The sequence below is a fragment of the Mobula birostris genome, chromosome 12, assembly GCF_030028105.1.
Source record: "Mobula birostris isolate sMobBir1 chromosome 12, sMobBir1.hap1, whole genome shotgun sequence".
In the NCBI taxonomy this organism is placed as follows: domain Eukaryota; kingdom Metazoa; phylum Chordata; class Chondrichthyes; order Myliobatiformes; family Myliobatidae; genus Mobula; species Mobula birostris.
Genome location: NC_092381.1, coordinates 95,791,240 through 95,812,032, shown reverse-complemented (window position 1 = coordinate 95,812,032; position 20,793 = coordinate 95,791,240). Strand labels below are relative to the sequence as shown.

Here is a 20,793-nt window from a genome sequence, read left to right as displayed (position 1 = left end):
AGAGAAGGAGTAGGGGTTGGTGTGGGTGAAGACACGCCCAGCCCTGAGACAACAGCAAAGTCACTTGATACCAGACAATTGGTTTACTGATCATTGCACAATGTGCTTTCTGCTCCCTCCCCTCTGCCTTTCCTCTTTCCCAACCATGATTCCCTTCCCACTCTCAATCCAGAATTGAGACCCACATCAGAATCAGGTTTATCATCATTGACATATGTCATGGAATTTGTTTTTTTTTTTTTTTTTGCGGCAGTAGTAAAGTACAATACATAATATGTTTTACAACTCTAGGGTTACCAGCAAGTGATTGCTCTTTTCAACATGGTCACTATTGTAGTGAAGGAAATGGCAGTCTTGACCAGGCAGAATTATGTCAGTGACTGGATCTTGTACTGTACGGTGACATTAGCTGATGGCCAGAGTGTCTCTCCTGCACATTAAAAGGGAAAGTGAAACAACATGATGGGGATTGTCAAAGTTACTTCACAAACCAGTTTTGACCTGTACAGTGGACAATGTTCCTACAACATTGGTTGTTATCCTGCTCAGGGTGTGGGAAAGGTTGCTATTCATTGTCACCATTATTTCCCTGGGAGGGTGCTGGGCCCTCTGCTTGTTCAGTCCATGTGTCTCATTGGGCCACTTTCAAGAAACCTGATCCTAATGCCATGAGCTCAGGGACACTGTTAAAGAGGATTCTTTATCAAGCATGCGTCTTAATATTGGCTTTTAAAACCGATATCTGTCTGTGCTGAATTGAAAATTTGAAACTTGCTCAGGTGAAATTTGAACCTGCATTCCTGATGATCTACTTGGGGCTCAATATTCCCGGTCCAGTAATGTGACTACTAAGCTATTGGGAATGAATGGCTGGTCTTCACTGGCTGATGCCGTCTTGTTCTGTGCATTAGACCCTGGTCAATCTGTGCAATGGCTCACCCTGCAAGAATGGAGGCAGGTGTGTGCAGCGAGGCGCCACGTACCACTGCAACTGCCGGAGCGGTTGGACCGGGCTGTACTGCGACGTGCCAGATGTGTCGTGTGAGGTGGCAGCTTTTCGCAGAGGTGAGTTGAGAACAGTGCAACACTTGGACTGAGGAAACAGTAGCTCTGGTGTTGTTGGTGTAGGATGGTCTGCTGTAACTTGGTCGTTTTGTACAAGCCTTTCTGTGGGGAGGAAGTTGTCCCTGGATTTGTTCTGTTTTAATTCCATAGCTGCACTCTGACCGGCTGACGTTCCATTAACTGTTATCCGTCAATCTCTACCTGACTAGGCTTGACGGTTGAGCAGCTTTGCCAGCATTCGGGGAATTGCATCAACACTGGCAACAGCCATCGATGTCAGTGCATGGCTGGATATACTGGCAGCTACTGCCAACAGGATGTGGATGATTGTGCATCGAACCCATGCCGGAATGGTGCCACCTGCAAGGATTATCTGGGCAGCTATGCATGTGAGGTGAGTGTTTCCCTCCCACTGCTCAGGCCAGTGTTTTGGACCTCATTAATAACAGGGAGGATGATACTAGTTTGAAGGGGTACTGGAGAAACTAACTTGGCATCAGAAGATTGCACTGCCTTGTTCCTATCATGTTAAGCAGAGCATAAGTGTTGTCTTGCATAATAACTGATTAAATATAGCAACTTGGCTCTCAAGCCTGTAACTCTTCCTGGAGGCAGAACGTGAACCCGATAATAGAAAGGGAGCTAGTTCCTGGGATACTAAATAACTCCCTTACTGCTTAAACGCTGCAGAAAGATCACCTCATTCCTCTGGTGAGGACCTTGTTCATCAAAGACGCACGAGATTGCAGATCATGGGGATCTGGAGCAACACACAAAATGGTGGAGGAACTCAGTGGGTCAGGCAATATCTGTGAAGGGAAAGGGATAGTTAACATTTCATGTCAAGGCCCTGCATCTGGGCTGAGGAGAGATAGCTAGTGTAAAGAGGTGAGAGGGAGGGGTTGAGGCAGAGGATGAGTGGAAACAGGTGTGGAGGTGCAGATATATCCAGATATAGATAGACTCCCATCCATAAGTGTGAAGAATAAACACTCATGTGGGAAAAATGATTGGGGTGGCATAGAAGAAACCTTTGTTTATCCTTCCTTCACCCATTGTAAGTTGTAACACCAAGCTGTGTTCTCATTATTGCCTGTACATAGAAAATGGTGCCATGGCCTGCAGCCCACATGTCTGGGTACACTGCCACTCAGACATACCTTGTGGGCCGTCGAAGGCAGAAAATTCCAAGAATGTATCACAAGAGCTGTGAGAACTGGAGCAAGGTCATCCCTCTGCAGCCAATGAAGCCAAGCACATAAATCAGGTTTATTTGAAACATTAACCAGGAGCTCCCCCTCATGGTTTTGTTGGTAACATTGGTGCAGCAAGAACTGGTTAGAGTTTGGTTATCATGGCCATAACGGACCATCAGGATTAACTGTTGGAAACTCCAGCAATTCGAGATTAATTTCCTGGACAATGCTGGACGCACCCCAGTAGAAAATAAAATGTCTTTTTCAGGAAATGATTCAAACAGTATGAGGTTTGAAAGCATTATTGGGGAGGGGCATGGTGGTTGCTGGGATGTTTGGAGATGGGAGGTCATGATGAGATCTCCCGGGATACATCCAATCAATGTTGGGCACTCCAAAGTGCAGTATGTAATCAGAGGTTACCGTCGTCCTCTGCTGGCAAGCTGGACCATTGGAGGAGGTTTCCATTCATTACGGAGGCTCACTGCATCCGAATCAATTGAGAATGGAAGTTGGACAAATATTTTATAGAATAGTGCAGCACATTACAGGCCCTTCGGCCCACAATGTTGTGCCGACTCTCAAACCCTGCCTCCCATATAACCCCCCACCTTAAATTCCTCCATATACCTGTCTAGTAGTCTCTTAAACTTCACGAGTGTATCTGCCTCCACAACTGACTCAGGCAGTGCATTCCACGCACCAACCACTCTCTGAGTAAAAAAAAAAAAAAACCTTTCTCTAATATCCCCCTTGAACTTCCCACCCCTTACCTTAAAGCTATGTCCTCTTGTATTGAGCAGTGGTGCCCTGGGGAAGAGGCGCAGGCTATCCACTCTATCTATTCCTCTTATTATCTTGTACACCTCTATCATGTCTCCTCTCATCCTCCTTCTCTCCAAAGAGTAAAGCCCTAGCTCCCTTAATCTCTGATCATAATGCATACTCTCTAAACCAGGCAGCATCCTGGTAAATCTCCTCTGTACCCTTTCCAATGCTTCCATATCCTTCCTATAGTGAGGTGACCAGAACTGGACACAGTACTCCAAGTGTGGCCTAACCAGAGTTCTATAGAGCTACATCATTACATCGCGACTCTTAAACACTATCCCTCGATTTATGAAAGCTAACACCCCATAAGCTTTCTTAACTACCCTATCTACCTGTGAGGCAACTTTCAGGGATCTGTGGACATGTACCCCCAGATCCCTCTGCTCCTCCACACTACCAAGTATCCTGCCATTTACTTTGTACTCTGCCTTGGAGTTTGTCCTTCCAAAGTGTACCACCTCAAACTTCTCCAGGTTGAACTCCATCTGCCACTTCTCAGCCCACTTCTGCATCCTATCAATGTCTCTCTGCAATCTTTGACAATCCTCTACACTATCTACAACACCACCAACCTTTGTGTTGTCTGCACATTTGCCAACCCACCCTTCTACCCCCACATCCAGGTCGTTAATAAAAATCACGAAAAGTAGAGGTCCCAGAACAGATCCTCGTGAGACACCACTAGTCACAATCCTCCAATCTGAATGTACTCCCTCCACCATGACCCTCTGCCTTCTGCAGGCAAGCCAATTCTGAATCCACCTGGTTCTCTTTGACTATGCCATCTCACCAGCCAGATTGGGGAACCACACTGATCCAATCTCCATAACTATGAATTGACATCATGATAAAAGCAGAGATAGGCCACCTTGCCTATTCAGTAACATCATGGTTGATCATTCACTTAGTCAGTTTTAGCGCCACTTTCCTGTTGTTGCGTCCATCCCTGGAACCAACTGCTGATGGATGGTTGAATACTCAGTTAAAACACACACACAGGAAGCTATTTGGCCCATTCGTCAATGCCAGCACCCAGCAGATTGAGGCCATTCCCTCCACCCCCAACCATTTCTCTGTATGTGCAACTGACATGTCTGTTGAGTTCTATTTTGCCACTTAGCCACTCAGAGGTCATTTATTGCAGCTAATTAACCCATTAACACACTGGGACCTGGGAGAAACCCCTGCTGTCATGGGGAGAATGTACTGAAACAAGATGGAACCTTTGTGCCCTGAGTTCTGAGGCAACTGTGCGAATTGTGGCTCTGTGCTATCTTTGTTTAATAATCTGTTCAATGCAGTGACATCCAGAAGCAACATTTGCTGAAGCAATAACTTAAAATTACCTTTGTAATAATAGTTACTCCCAACCCCCCCCAGTGTGTTCCAGGGTACAGGGGCACCACCTGTGAGACCGAAGTTAATGAGTGCAGCATCGCGCACTGTCAGAATGGAGGCACTTGCATCGACCTGGTGAATGATTACAAGTGTTCCTGTCCGCCCGGAACTGCAGGTAATGAAATGTGCCTACGCTGAGAGAGGATACCATCTTTCCTCTGCATTTGCGATGCCAGCAGTGAAACCTGGTCTCAGTCTACTGTTTGGGATTTGTCTGATGGTATTTGTCATACTGTAGTTGACATGCTTGGCTGAAGTGGAATGGATTTCAGGGAGGAGAGGGGCAAACAGTCTGATTGCCCTTCATTAAACATCTACTGGTTTCTGAGGTAAAGGCAGAAACTGCTGCAAATTTTCTGGAAGCCAGGCAACAACTGCGAAAAGGCAAATAGAGTTGATCCCTTTCTCCCTCCTCAGATGCTGTTTGGCCTGTTGAACATTACCAACATTGTCTCTTTTTATTTTCAGCTTCTGTATTTTCACTTACTGATGTACTTATGCCATTCCAGGGGAGAGTGGGGAGGGTGGAGTCTAGATACAGTTGGACAGAGTCTAACCAGCGACAGAGTGCCTGCGTGGGTTTGTGAAACACAAATCACGGGGAACAAACCTGGCTGAATTTTTGATCTTACTGAGATGGAAGGTGAGGGGGTATCTAGATGTTCATTATACTAATTTCTGGCAGGTGTTTACCATCACGCCTATTGCCAAAATGAGGGTACGTTGAATTGATAGTATTGAGGTCGGGCTGAATTTCATGAATGCATTGAAGATGTGGTTAGGGAATTAGGGTTCAATTTGGCTTTGAAAGATGGAAGTTAAATTAATGCACCAAATCTGTTTTCATGGTTGGATGGAGTCAGATGGTAAAACACTCGATATTAATGCCGCCATTTTAGAAATGCTGCTGAACTTGAATGTGATCCCTGAATTTCATCGCTTGTGTTTCTCATTTGCTTCACATTTTGTGAGTCTGGAGGTTTACACAGGATTGTCCTTAAATCAGAGGTGCCTCACTGGTGAAGAAGTTCTTGTTCAGACCTTTGGATATTAGAAATAATGATAGTTATTGATGAGTACATATTTATGGTGAGAATTCTAGTGTGTGTGTTTCACTCTGACACTGGCAGTCTTACATAAGACATTGGGGCAGAGTTAAGCCATTCAGCCCATCGAGTCAGCTCCACCATGGCAGATTTATTATCCCTCTCAATGCTATTCTCTTGCTTTCTCCCTGGAACGTTTGACACGCTCACTAATCAAGAATGTATCAACCTCTGCTTTAAATATACCCAATGAGTTAGCCTCCACTGCTTCTAAATTCCAGAGGCATTTACTATCCTCTGGCTAAAGAAATTCCTTCTCATCTCTGTTCTAAACGGATGCCTCTCTCTCTATTCTAAGGTTATGCAATCTGGTCCTAGACTCTCCCACTATAGGAAACATCCTCTCCACATCCACTCTCTCTGGACCTTTAAATGCAGGTGTTCCCCGCTTTATGAAAGTTTGCTTTACGCCACTTCACTTTTACGAAAGACCTGCATTAGTACCTGTTTTCGCTAACCGAAAGAAATCCGGAGGATTTTTGCTTTTACAAAGACAGGTGCCTGCTTTAAACTTGTGCTTACCCCGAGAAAGACTACCATGACCATGAAGCCATGTGCGGGCAGGTGTGTGCACATGCGTGTATGTGCTGATTTTTTTTTTCTACAAATCGGTTTTTGGCCAAATCTTTCCAATTCTGATAAGTGAAACTACATTATTTCTACTTTATATAGGCTGTGTATTTGTCATATTACTGCTTTCACTATATGTTAGTGTTATTTTAGGCTTTATGTGCTATTTGGTATGATTTGGTAGGTTTTTTTTGGGTCTGAGAATGCTCAAAAATTTTTCCCATATAAGTTAATGGTAATTGCTTCATTTACGCCATTTCAGCTTACGAAAGGTTTCATAGGAACACTCTACTTTCGGATAGCGGGGGAAACCTGTATTCAACAGATTTCAATGAAGTCGCCTCTCATTCTCCTAAATTTCTGCAAGTACAGGCCCAGAGCCATCAAATGTTCCTCACATTTTAGCCCTTTCATTCCCAGAATCATTCCCGTGAGTTACCTATGGACCCTTTCCAATGCTAGATAAGGGGTCCAAAATTGTTCATAGTACTCTCAATTGTGGTCTGACCAATGCCTCATAAAGCCTCAGCGTTACATTCTTGTTTTTTATATTCTAGTCTTCTTGAAATGAATGCTAACTTTGCATTTCCATTTCTTAACACTAACTCACCCTATGTTAACCTTTAGGGAAATCTGCACAAAGTCTCCCAAGTCCCTTTGCACCTCTGATTTTTGAATTTTCTCCCATTTAGAAGATAGACTATGCTTTTATTCCATCAACTTTTTTATTCCATACACTTCCCTACACCATATTCCATTTGCCACTTCTTTGCCCATTCTCCCAATCCTCCACCTAACTTCGTATTGGCCACAAAGCCATCAATTCCATCATCCAAATCGTTGATATATAACATGAAAGGAAGCAGTCCTAACACTGACCCCTGCAGAACACCACTAGTCACTGGTAGCCCACCTGAAAAGGCCCCTTTATTCCCATTCTTTGCCTCTTGGCAATCAGCCAATCTCCTATCCATGTTAGTAACATTCCTGTAACGTTCTTATCTTGTAAAGCAGCCTCATGTGCAGTGCCTTGTCAAAGGCCTTCTGAAAATCCAGGAAAACAACATCCACTGACTTCCCTGCTTGTTATTTCCTGAAAAAATTCAAACAGATTGCCAGGCAAAATTTCCCCTGAAGAAAACCATGCTTACTTTGGCCTACATTATCACGAGCCTCCAAGTACCCCGAAACCACATCCTTAACAATCAACTCCAATATCTTCCCAACCACTGAAGTTAGGCTAGCTGGCCTATAATTTCCTTTCTTCTGCCTCCATTGATTCTTTTTCTTTTGTTGTGGATAATTGTTTCCTCTTGGAAATAGAAGTGCGAGAGATAATATTGGGTGCATGGCAACTTAAATGCCTGGGAATAAATTGGTTAACCAAACATAATAACTGGGTATGATTGACAAGACTAGAGTGAGATGTTACAATGATAATTAGTCCTGTAGGTTTGAGCATAATTATATTTTGTTCACAGGTATTCACTGCGAAATAAACAACGATGATTGTGAGCCTGATTTTGATCCCCACAAGTGTCTAAATGGCGGCCGGTGTGTCGACAAAATTGGTGGCTACAGCTGTATCTGCCCACCTGGCTTTATTGGCGAACGCTGTGAAGGAGATGTCAACGAATGCTTGTCCAACCCATGTGACCACAAGGGTATGCTTGACTGCGTCCAGTTAAACAACGATTACCTATGTAGGTGTCGACCTGGTTTTACGGGTGAGTTACAAAGCTATTCCTTTGTGCTAATTGAAGACCATCTTCCCCTTATGCCTTTCGGTGCCCAAGTGATCAGCAACTGGCTGTCCTGGAATTTGGGCATAAGCAATGATTATTAGATTGCTTAAACATATCCTGTCTTCAGCCTTGGTCCCATTTGCTGTCCACTTTTGCTACTTTCTTCCTCCACTGAGATGCTCAGGAACATTAGCCTTGTTACATCAAGCTGTGCAGCACAGGAATGGATCCCTTGACCCAGTATATTTACACCAGCCAGTGTGCCCATCTGTACTAAATCTCATTAACAAAGATGTTCAGCCTAAATTCACTAAGATCAATTGTGAGAGTTCAGTATTGTTTACCTTGCCACGATACACTAACCTAACAGCAACAGGACATTTGCAGCTGCAATGACTCCATTACTTGCAGATTTAATGATCTGAATGGGTCTACACAGACCATTCCCAATCAGTAAAGCAGAAATGTGTTCATTACATGGGCAATGTTACGTGAATCCTTGTTGTTTTCAGATTCTGGCATGGAAACCATTTTAGTCTTGAGACCTGTGGAGCATTTGAGATTATCTGAAGGTGATGGTTATTTTTGGGGTGAGGAGATGCATTCTTTGAGCATTTCCCAAGGAGCTGAATGCCAAAAAGTTGTTCTTGATTAAGCGGGGTTCAAGCCCATGACAAATATGGGTTTATTTGGCGCCTGAAGGAAAGAGAGCAACCTGCTTTTCTCAGATCTAAATGAGTGCCTTAGAGCAAGTTGTTGAGGGAGGGACCAGAAAGCGGCAATTTTGAAAGCTGAACAGGACATGAGAAAGATGTATTGGTATCAGATATTCACATCAGTTTGAGCACAGTTTTGATTAATTAATCAGTGTTGACATACTACATCCAGAAACAGTGATTGGACGGGCTCAGAATCTGCAGACAGACGTCCAGTCACCTCATTTTCTTCATAATTCAGGAGGCCATTTGTCCCATCAAGATTTGGCTCTTTCCTGAAGTAATCCCATAAATGTCATTGCCTCGCCTTCATTCTCTCTCTCTCTCATGCCCACCAACTCTTACCACTCACCCACAGGCAGGGTGCAATTTACAGCATCCAGATAACCTCCCAATTCCCCACATATCTGGTAAAACAGTGCTGTTGCCGGGAGAATGTGCGGACTCCACACACAATATGCCCAAGGAACAAATTGGGTAGCTGGAACTGTGAAGCAGCAGCATTACCATTAGACACAGGAGCAGAATTTGGCCATTCAGCCCATTGAACCTGTTCTGCCATTCCATCATGGCTGATCTTGGATCCCACTTAATCCCATACACCTGCATTCTCGCTTAGTGTTTGCTGAACCCATGAATCACTATCTTGTTATTCCTATTTTGCTGTGGACTATTTAGTTATTTTTGTAATTGATAGTATTTTATGTCTTCCTATCGTATTGCTGCAGCAAAACCACAAATATCTAAGTCAGTGATAACCAATCTGATTCTGGTCCTGTTGGCTCACTAATTACATTGGGGCTATTGATCTGTGTCAGATCTATTTTGAGATCACTGATTAGGTGTTTTTGGGGGAAAACCATGCTGGTCACTTGTCTAGCTCCATCATTCCTCCTTCCTCTAGAGGAGGATTTTGTTTTCCAGAGCTTAAGTAAGCACCACCTCTGCCTGGATGAGGGAGCACTGGTTATGTCCAAGTTCAGAGTTAGAGAAACCCATCTATTTGGAAAATTGAAGGGCTAGAGGTATTGCAGTGATGGGAAACCACTAAACTGCTACCTGAAGCTGGCCCATGTATCCTCAAGAATATAACAATAGAAAGTAGAACAGAATAGAATTTTGTTATTGCTCTAGACAACAAGATTGCAGTGCTATTCCAGTCAATGCAAAACAGACACTTGTAATGTATGTGGTATGGCTTAACTTTTTTTTTTAATCCCATATTGACATGCAACAAGTGACTTGGATAGTCCATAACATGTTTTACCAAAGTATCTTTTCTGCCTCATGTTCGGATGTACTTTGTGAATTAAGGTGGAAAAATATAACCTATCCCTTGTGCAGGATGTGATTGTGATCAAAATTAAGGCAAGTCTTCCTGCCACCTCTCTCTTCCAAATACCAGCTATGTAAAAACTCGAGTATAGACAGCAACTTGGCACCCAATACTCATGTTGTTGCATAGCAAGGGTGATGAGGATATTTCATCCTGGTGCGTTCAGCCACTGACGTGAGCTACTGTTGTTTTGTAGGCCGCCACTGTGAGACTGTCATTGACCTGTGCCTTTCTCAGCCGTGTCAGAATGGAGGGATGTGTGTCTCTACTGCTAATACCCCTCTGGGATACACCTGCCAGTGCAGACCTGTAAGTGGAACTGGTTGTTTTTCTCCTCACTGGTTATGAATGAGTTTTCTTCAATTGTGATAACTTCTGTAAAATTAATGCTTGAATAAATAGTCACAAGATACATCCCTTCAGCACTCATTTTGAGCTGTGTGAGCTTCATGGTGCCATTTTGTTCTTTCAGTTACTATTTTGCCATTTACCAAGAGTTATGTGTTGTTAGCTGTGTCTCAGTAGCTTTCACTTTGCATCCATGATTAATGCAATAATATATGTCTAATGACCAGTAATAGACCATTCAATCCCTTTAGACTTCCTCAATGGAAAGGCCTACTACTAATTTTATAGGCTTGTACCTTCAGTTGAAGGTTATTTTGTTTCGATGATCTTTAGCAAACATCTTGTAGTTCTCCCTTTGACAGCAGCACTGGTTCAAACTGTGCTCCATGAAGTTTGTTGTAACTAACTAAAGCCTCTGTGGCTCTGCTTACAACACTGCTCCAACATTTACTTGCCTATCTCAAAAGGCAGCAAGTCCCGGTTTTGTCTCCCTTAATGTGTGCTTCTGAGAAGGATCACCTTGTCCCTCTCAACAGAGCCGTCTTCCTTCAGCCCACTAAACTTAATTCCCCATTAACACTTCAAAACTTAAAGGTGTGCATTTAAAGTGAGGAGGAGATGTGTGGGGCAGGTTTGTTTGTTTTTTTTGCACAGTGAGTGGTGTGTATCTGGAACAGGCTGCTGAGGGGAATGGCAGAAACAGAAAGGATGGTGGCATTACTGTTAGACAGATATGAATGTGCCACGGACCTGAACAGTAGCTGAAAGAACACGTGCATACAGAAGGCAATATGGTTAGTTTGACATTCTGTTCTGCACAGGCATTGTGGGTAAAGAGCCTGCTTCTGTGCAGCTCTTGTAGACTGAAACTAAACGTGACGCTGGAAACAAGGCAACCAATTTTATACTGCAGTGACTCACAGGCAACAAACCAATGGTTGGCCTGGTGTCTCAACAACCATGACTAGTTTATATTTTAGTAACCAAATTGACATTGATTTTACAGTCACCTTCCTGGCTCTGCCAGCTTTCAGTCCTCAAGTCCCTGGGCAGCTGGCTCTGGACACAGCGAAGGGCATTTCACTTACCTGACCAGTGCACAAGACCCTGGGCAGCTGGCACTGGACGCTGGAGGGCAAGTCATCTACCTGACCAGTGCACGCAGCCACTCAGCAGTCAGATTGATGGAGCTCACTTTGACGCTTGTTTTTAATTCTCTCTGCAGGGCGTGGTGGGTGTGAATTGTGAGCACACCAACTATACCTGTGGGCAGGTTTTGTGCCAGAATGGTGGGGCGTGCTCCATGACACCACAGGGCCCCAAGTGCAAGTGTCCGAGGGGATTCAGAGGCTCCGAGTGCCACGTGCCTAGTTGTGCCACCCGGCCCTGCCGCAATGGCGGGACCTGCCTGCCCAAATCCTCGCCGCCGTTCTTCGCCTGCAGCTGCCCCGCCCCCTTCAGTGGGCAGACCTGCACCCGGCGGGAAACGCAGAGCTGCCTGGTGCCACAGTGCAAGGAGAAGGCCCGCGACCGGATTTGCGACCAGGAGTGCAACAACTACGAGTGTGAGTGGGATGGTGGCGACTGCTCGCTGAACCTGAACCCCTGGGAGAACTGCACGGCCAGCTTGCAGTGCTGGAAGTACTTCAACAACAACGAGTGCGACGAAGCCTGCAACACACCCGAGTGCCTGTTTGACAACTTCGCCTGTCGCAACAGTCAGAAGTCCTGCAAGTATGTTTCACAACTTTTGTCGGGCTTTGAACCTCTGGCTTTGCAAGTGGTTCAGTCCAAGTGTGTGAGGAGGAGGAAAGGAAGGAGTTGCGCTTTATGTTTATTGTCATCTGCACAATTCTACGTGTGCACAGATGCAATGAAAAGCTTGCTTGCACAGGCAGAGCATCAGATACACAATACGAGAGGTGATAAGTTTGTGACCTAAGGTAGAAGGAGTCAATTTTAGAAAACCCTAGCACATTTATTTTTCAACATAGACCCCTCCTACATTTACACACTTAGTCCAGCAGTCGTGGCCTAAGGTAGAAGGAGATGAGTTATTAACTTCACACTTTCCGCATAATCACTCAAAGAGTTGAACTGCATGTGCATATAACGAGAGCTGTATAACTCATTCTCCTTCTACCTTAGGCCATGAAATTATCAATCACCCCTGCTGTGGACAGTTTCTGGAAGTCCAAGATCCGTATGCTCCACGACTGCTGGACTAAATGTGCAAATGTTGAAGGGGACTATGTTGAAAAATAAATGTGCTAGATTTTCTAAAATTGACTCCTTCTACCTTTAGCCATGAATTTATCAATCACCCCTCATATAAAAATAACAGATTCAACATAAATTATTCCACCCTCTCCACTCCCCCCTCCACCCTTCGCCTCCCTCTCCACTCCCCCCTCCGTCCCCTCCCTCCCCCCCATCTGTCCGTCCTTCGCCGCCCTCTCCGCTCCCCCCGTCCATCCTTCACCTCCCTCTCCGCTCCCCGCCCTCCCACCGTCCTTCACCTCCCTCTCCACTCCCCCTCCCTGTCCCCTGATGTAGTGCATGACCTGTGAAAAGTGATTTTTTGATAATGCCTTTGCTTGTCTGACCTGTCCTCTTTGGTCTCTCTCTAGTCCATTCTATGAGAAGTACTGTGCCGACCACTACCGTGATGGCCGCTGTGACCAGGGCTGCAATAATGAGGAGTGTGGCTGGGATGGGCTGGATTGCGTGGACAGTGAGACCGAGCAGTTGGCCGAGGGGATGTTGGTGTTGATTGTGCTCCTGCCACCAGAGGAACTACTGAAGGATTCTGTCAATTTCCTTCGAAAGCTGGGGTCCCTCCTGCATACCACTCTGCGATTCAAGAAGGACTCCAGAGGAGAACCAATGATCTTCCCTTACTACGGTCACGGGTCCAGAATGAAGCGTTTTATTAGAATTGTGAGGGAACTCGGGCAAGAAATTATTGGGTAAGATCTTCTGAGATTTGTGCACTGGGTGCAAGGGTGGAATTTGCTGGGTCATCTTACTTCTGTTAAAGCAAGTTAAAGAAAAATGAAAATACTCAGCAAATCATAACTAGATGCTAGAAATCCAAAGCAACAGACACAAAATGCTGGAGGAACTCAGCAGGTCGGGCAGCCTCTATAGAAATGAACAGTTGGCGTTTTGGACCAAGATCCTCCTTCAGGACTGAAAAGAAAGGGGGAATAAGCCAGAATACAGTGGTGGGGGGGGGGGGGCGCGGTGCGCGCGGGAGAGGTCTGTGGCAAGAGAAACATTTACCATTTCAACACAGAGGAATTGTACAAAATTGGAATTGTGCCCTACTCGGGAGGAGAAGATGGCAGCTCGCAGCGGCCACTCCGGTGGTGATGTCTGTTATTTGTCAAGTAGGGTGCCGTGCACAATCCTGATTTGATGGAGACGGATGTGAGAGCACAGAGGAACATCTGGTGAAACCTCTGGAATGCCTGCTTTGCTGCTACTGCTACTGTGTGGTCCAGAATCTCCGGAGGAGAAGGCCCCGAGCCCTCTGCTTTGCTTGTTGCTCAACGGTCGGGAAGGGGTCAAAGCGCTCGGCAGAGGATGTGTCGGAGGCTCGAAGTTTTTGGACGGACTGAGAGTCCGCTGCGGTCAGGTGCTTCCAATGGTGCTGCATCGGCAAGTTGGCGGTGCTTGGAGGTTCATGGTGGGGAGAGATCCTCCCTTCTGCCGCCTGCGTGAGGTGATGAGTCTATCGGGACTTTGAGACTTTTTTACCGTGCCCATGGTCTGTTCTTTATCAAATTATGGTATTACTTTGCACTGTTGTAAGTATATGTTATAATTATGTGGTTTTGTCAGTTTTAGTTTTTGGTTTGTCTTGTGCTTTCTTGTGATATCATTCTGGAGAAATGTTGTATCATTTATTTAATGCATGCATTTCTAAATGACAATAAATGAGCACTCATAATCTAAATCTACTATCTGGGTACAAATATACTTGGCAAGTGTCATCACATCTTGGCACTCTTGAAGAAAACGAAGGGATCAGCTTGACGCGTTGGCAGTTGACATGATCGGGATAATTGAGGAAAAATGTTGTGAAATGAGTTTGTGTTTTGAATAATTAAGGTCAAGCGTTTGCTGAGGATATGGGTTTACAGGGGGTGTTTGATGAAGCATTGCATTGTGGCTGTTATTAGTCTTGCCTGGAGTCCTGATGAAGGATCTCGGCCAGAAATGTCAACTGTTCGTTCATTTCCATAGATGCTGCCTGACCTGCTGAGTTCCTCCAGCACTTTGCACGTGTGTATATGTATTACTTTGGATCTCCAGACTTCCTTGTGTTACCTATCTTGCCTCCGGTTGTAGGGGAATGTAACTAGCTGGGAAGAGGTCAAACCAGGACTGTTGCATGTATCCTACAAAGAATTTGCATATTTGGGCACATGTCAGTTCCAAGATACTAATTAGCTTTAATTATTGCTTTACTTGCATGTTCTCACACATTTTGAATTTTAACTCTAGGTGTCAGCTCACTTCTGCCCTACATCTTTCTACCTGGTATATTTTCCCTCCATTACTTTTAATCTGCCTATTCTGTCCTTTGTCTTAAGTAATGGACTATTATGTTTATCAGAGTTTCATGGCAGCTGGGGAATTAAATCAATTTAAATGAATCTGGAATTTCACAAGAGCAGGGCTATGTTGTTCCTGACTATGAAAATATGATTGTTGCAAAAACAGAGGTTCATCGCTGCCTTTCAGAGAAGGTAATTTGAAGAAAGCCAAATACCAGGAGCTGGTAGAGCAGTGCCAGAGACAGAGATGAAGGGTAGGGTGCGAGTTGAAAGAGGTGGGGTGCAGTGGTTTTGCTGTGCAGAACCTACTCTCTCCTTGGCAAAGAGAAGAGCCATCAAGACTGTCACAGGGTACTGAGCGTGCCTGCAGCTGGCCATGGATCAACAGATGTGACCTGTGGACCAGTGCTGCTGGGGACACAAGCCAGGGCCTAATTAACCTGGCTTGGTCGCCTGGGTAAGGGTGTTTGATGTTGAAACACCTGATGACCCCAGGTTAACGTCACTAATGATGTATCCCAGTGCATCCTGGGATGCATCTCAGCATCATATGCCATCCTTAACCAGAGTCATCTGTGAAGTTCGGGACTCCAACAAGGTAGATGGCTCTTTTGTGGACTGAAGTGGCTCTCAATGGTCAGTAAGGAATGAACACTGGCTTAGCCCATAATGTTCCCATCCCATGAGTGAATAAATAGAAGAAAATGGTTGTAAATAAAAGATGTATTGCCTTGCTTAGCAACTGGAAGGAATGAGCATATGGAACAGTCTGCATAGACAGAACTAGTTTGAATGAAGGAAGATTTTTATTGCCCTTGATTAATCTTCTGGTGTTATTCCTACAGTTCTGAGGTCTACTTGGAGATTGACAATCGGCAGTGTTTGCAGACATCTGAGGATTGTTTTCCATCGACAGACACCGCTGCTGCTTTCATCGCTGCCCAGTCCAGCAAGGGTACTCTGCCGTACCCAATTGAGTCCGTTAAAAGTAAGTAGAGTCACTCCACACCTGGCAGGTTCTTGTCTTTCACCAAACAATGTTGTGGCTCCAGAAACCTTTGGCAATTTTCTCACTCCTGAGAAACCTATCTGAATTGGCACTTACAAAATGGAAATTAGAAAAATATCATGGTGTAATTTCCTCAAATTGTCATCCTTGTGAACATCCTGCCCAGCCAAAGATCACTCAGTTTTTGGAAAGAGAAGCTATCAGTTGTTAAACAAGGCTTGTTGACTTTAACCACAGATGCTGGAGTCCCCCTTATTAACCCAAGTATTGCCACATCAGTGCATCCAATTTGTCCAGAGCACCTAGCAAGTGAATGCAAGATTGCCTTGTTATCAAGGAAGACTGGCCAGCAGCTATCTGCCAGTATAGAGGGGAAGAAAAGTAGGACAGGCACTGACATGTATAAAGTAGACCAAAGTTATATTAAATCATGAGAAAAAGACTATTATTTTCATTTAAATACAGTGAATTCCTGTTAATTGGGACACATTTGGACCAGTACATTGCAGCTGACCAATTAACTGGTTTTGTGGAAATAACTAAAAAGGTATAAAAAAGACAAACAGACATTTAACAAAACAAGTTATGGATTTAAATGAAATACAGAACAAAATAAAACATTACCAATACTACTATTGCATAATTATAGGGTAATGGGTGGATGCATACATAATTCACAACCACCGAGGCGGGTCTGACATGTCAATGTACTTACGTAAAGGGTTTTCAGCACACTTTGTTCAATAAAATGTGTTGTGTTTTTTTTTCTTAAACATAAAACTCCTCACTTTGTTTTATTTGCAAAAACTTACATTGGTGACCCCAATGCTCCAGGACAATTTCAGAGTTACGGAACATGACGGCCAACTTTGAAACTGCTGGAGTTTCGGGAGCAAAATGCTGTTGCTTGGTTTGTACAAGCAGAGCCCCGATTCACACTGAGAAATCTCCACCAATGACATCAAATATTTCTATATGGTAGCGTCGCTGAGCAGCTCCATGCCTGTGAGAGTGTGGAGTCCACTAGAACACCCAGTTCGATCTAGTTAGGGATACCATCAGGTGCCTGTGTTCTCAGAGGACATTCCCAAAACAGCTGTGATAACTCTGTTTGGCCGCTTTGAGTTCCTGCTTATGCTGTTTGGGCTGAAAAATGCAGCACAGACATTGCTGATGGACTCTGTATTGAAAGACTTACATTTTCTCTTTGTTTACCTGGATGACATACTGTACTTGTTGCCAGTGAACATGAATTCTATCTCCATATGCTTTTCGAGTGCTTACATGGGTTGATTATTAAGCCTGCTAAATGCTAGTTTTTGTTGTCAACCATCGACTTTCTTGGCCAATGCATCTCAGCAGTAAGTGCAAAACTGCTCCCATCAAAAGTAGCCGTTACGGATTTCCCACCACCCCACACTACTGGAAAAAATACAGGAGTTTTTAAACATGGTGAATTTCTATTACCACTTCATTCCATGAGCTGCTGAATTTATGCTTTTCCTGTATAACATGCATTTGATGACACTAAACAAACTCTTTCCAACACAACCCTACTAGCACACTCACTCCACAATGCACCTATGGCCATCACTACTGATGCTTCAAACTATGCTGTGGGTGCTGTGCACGAACAGTTGGTCAGAGGCGTGTGGCAGCCGCTCACCACCTTCAGCCGGCAGCTCCGTTCCTCCGAAAGTAGGTACGGCATCTTTGACCATGAGCTTCTCAATCTGTAAATGGCTGTTCGTTATATTCGTTTTCTTTCAGAGGGTCGCCATTTCACAGCTTTCATTGACCACAGACCTCTTGTACATGTGATGGGCAAAATATCAGACCCTTGGTCTTCACGGCAGCAACGCCACCTGGCCTACATATCAGAGTTCACAACTGATATACAACATATCAACGGGAAGAATAATCCCATGGCCTGATTGCCTCTCACGGCCAGACACTGAGGCCTTACGCAAAGGGGTTGGCATGGCAGCCAATCAAGTTACTGACCCAGAGGTCCCAGCTTACCAAGCAGCAGTCATGGGCCTGTGGTTGGCTGATATTAAGTTCAGGAAAGCTGGGGTTTCTCTCCTGTGTGATGTCTATACCAGCTGCCCTCACCTCATAGTGCCTGCAAACTGGATATGGGCTGTTTTTGACTCTGTACTTGGCCTCTCGCATCCGGACTGGAAGGCCTCACAGAAATTAGTTGCACTAAAGTTTGTGTGGCATGGCCTTGGATTGGACTGCGATATGTTCAGGTGCCATTGAGCCCCTGACCGACAGTTTTACCCAGTCCGTGTGGACCTTGTTGGACTTCTTTCCTTCACCCTCTTCCCCCCCCGCCCCACAGTTTCACACACCTCTTTACCATGGTGGACCATACCAGGTGGCCAGAGATCGTCCCTCTCGTATCGACGATGGCTGCAGACGTGGCTCGGGCATTTATCAGCACCTGGGTTGTTCAGTTTGGCACCCCACCTGGTATTTCCTCTCACCATGGTCCCCAATTCATATCTGGGCTGTGATGGCCCAGAATCTCACACCACCTGCAGTCCAATAGCCTAGGCTAGTGGTTTCACTGCTCCGTAAGGCTGCTCTAAAAACTTCCCTGACCGATGAGGGTTGGCATGATCATCTCCTGTGAGTCCTGCTGGGGTTCAGAACAGCTCAGAAGTGGACCTGGAGTCATCCGTGGCTGACCTGGTATACAGGCAGCCATTGCAAGTGCCAGGTGATTTTATTCTTGATGCCATGACCATCTGGTCAGCCTCTCGACGGTGTTCCACCCTCCTTAGTAAATTCAATTCTTTTCACCTATTCCTACCTCCCATCATGGCGTACAGTTCTCTTGGGTTTCTGTTGACCTACATTCCGCCTTGTTTTCTTTTGTCTGCCATGATGCGCACCAATTAAGAATTAGGGGTAGGCCATTTAGAACGGAGTTGAGGAAAAACTTTTTCACCCAGAGAGTGGTGGATATATGGAATGCTCTGCCCCTGAAGGCTGTGGAGGCCAAGTCTCTGGATGCTTTCAAGAAAGAGATGGTTAGAGCTCTTAAAGATAGCAGAATCAAAGGTTATGGGGATAAGGCAGGAACTGGATACTGATTGTGGATGATCAGCCATGATCACAGTGAATGGCGGTGCTGGTTCGAAGGGCCGAATGGCCTACACCTGCACCTATTGTCTATTAACATTTCCTTAGGCCTCCTTACATGGCGTGTCCAGCATTTTGGAAAAAAGAGAAGACTTATCATAGAAAAGAGGGGTAAACCTGAACGCGTTTCAGTAGATTGCCTTAAACAAGCCCACCAAGTTTTGGTGGATTCCACTACCGTGCCCGTTCCGTCACAACATGACCATGTCTGCGTCAACACACTTCTGGACAAGCCAGAGGCACCACAGTTCCTCTGCCCATGGAGCACAGGACCTGAGCAGGGAGCTTGTCTGAGTTCTGGACAGGCTGTCAGTGTTAGTTTTAGTGAATTCTAGGGCGACCTGTGTAGGGTATTGTAGTTGGTGGAAATGTGTAATTCGCAGCCACCGACATTGAGTTGAGGTTTCACTTTAAGAGGCAGGACTGATGTGATGACATGATAACTTAAAGGATTTTTAGTATGCTTTATGTTCAGGTTTTGGACTTCAATAAAATGTTATGATTTTTTTCTTAAGCATAAAATGCCTCACTTAGTTTTATTTGCGAAAACCCACACTAAGTTCAAGTTTAATCGTCATTCAACCATACATGAATATAACCAAACAAAGCAATGTTCCTCTGGAGCCAAGGTGCAAACTGCAGTAGCAATAGTCACAGACAGCACACAACACAGATAGCACATATCCTAGTGGAGAAACATAATTAAAATATGCTAATAAAGCCCAAGGCCCTGAGTGTCATGGCCTGCAGATTGGTGCATGGATGTTATCCTGGAACCACATGTCATCAAGAACAAGCCACAGCAGTTCCTCATCATGCACGAGTGGAGCCACAGATGAATGCAGTCCAGCTTACTTTTCTGGGAGCGAACACTGGAGGGCAGCACTGACAGGAGGAGCCAGCCGTCGGCCCAGCCCAGGCTCCAGCCATTGGCCCAGCCAGCTCTCAACCCAGCGCAGACCCCAGCTGCACACAGCCAGCTCTGGTCCAACTGTGACAAGTGTCTCCAAGGCGAGAGGGCCTAGACCACACCACAATCAATAACTCAGCTCCCCTACCGTCGGTCTCGCCAAGGAACCAGTGAATCAGATTCACAGTATTCTACATTACCAATGTCTAACAGGACCTTGTGATCACACATAAACGTCCTAGACAATCACCCACACCTTCTGTAGGACAGCACTCCGCACACCACCTCTGATGCCTTCTTCCATTAGTGGCTGATGCAGGTGAGAACACAGTCTGCAATAAGTCCAGCTACACTGCTGTCCAGCAGCTCACTAATGGGACAGACCTGCAATAGTTGATGTTCTTAATAGTCAGCAGCGTCTTGCGATTGCACCTTTGTTTGGACCCAGAGAGGCCACTGCATCCCAGCAGGCTGCCATTTTACCAGAACTCAAACTGTTATGAGTTTCTAATAGTTATTGATGGGGGAATTCATCCTGTGGATGCTACTGTGTTCTTTTGATTGACTGTAAATGAACAAAATCATCACAAACACCAAGCGCAGTTAATGGACTGCCTTCATACAATGTTTTCACACATTTGCTCCCTCCAAGTCTTCATTTTCTTTGTAACATTCAAGATGATTGTCAAATTCTTCATGGTCCCTAACTTGTTGAAATAGTGAATTCATTTCGTTTTCACTCCTGACCATTCCTGGCATCTCCAAGCCCGAATACTTGAAACCACAATGAAGAAAACAGCTCTGAATTGTCTTGCTGCTTATTTCTCACCAACCATCAGTGTCAA

At 45.0% G+C, this 20,793-nt stretch overlaps 1 protein-coding gene across 1 annotated transcript in view; it reads left to right on the top strand.

Annotated features, from left to right (window-relative positions):
- LOC140206132 (uncharacterized) overlaps window positions 1-20,793 on the top strand; it is a 189,587-nt gene that overhangs the window by 150,704 nt on the left and 18,090 nt on the right. The window contains exons 20-27 of the mRNA XM_072274341.1: window positions 912-1,065; window positions 1,275-1,459; window positions 4,473-4,605; window positions 7,648-7,893; window positions 10,160-10,272; window positions 11,537-12,045; window positions 12,942-13,280; window positions 15,722-15,864. Coding sequence (XP_072130442.1) covers window positions 912-1,065; window positions 1,275-1,459; window positions 4,473-4,605; window positions 7,648-7,893; window positions 10,160-10,272; window positions 11,537-12,045; window positions 12,942-13,280; window positions 15,722-15,864 — 1,822 coding nt within the window. The remainder of the gene's footprint in view (window positions 1-911; window positions 1,066-1,274; window positions 1,460-4,472; window positions 4,606-7,647; window positions 7,894-10,159; window positions 10,273-11,536; window positions 12,046-12,941; window positions 13,281-15,721; window positions 15,865-20,793) is intronic.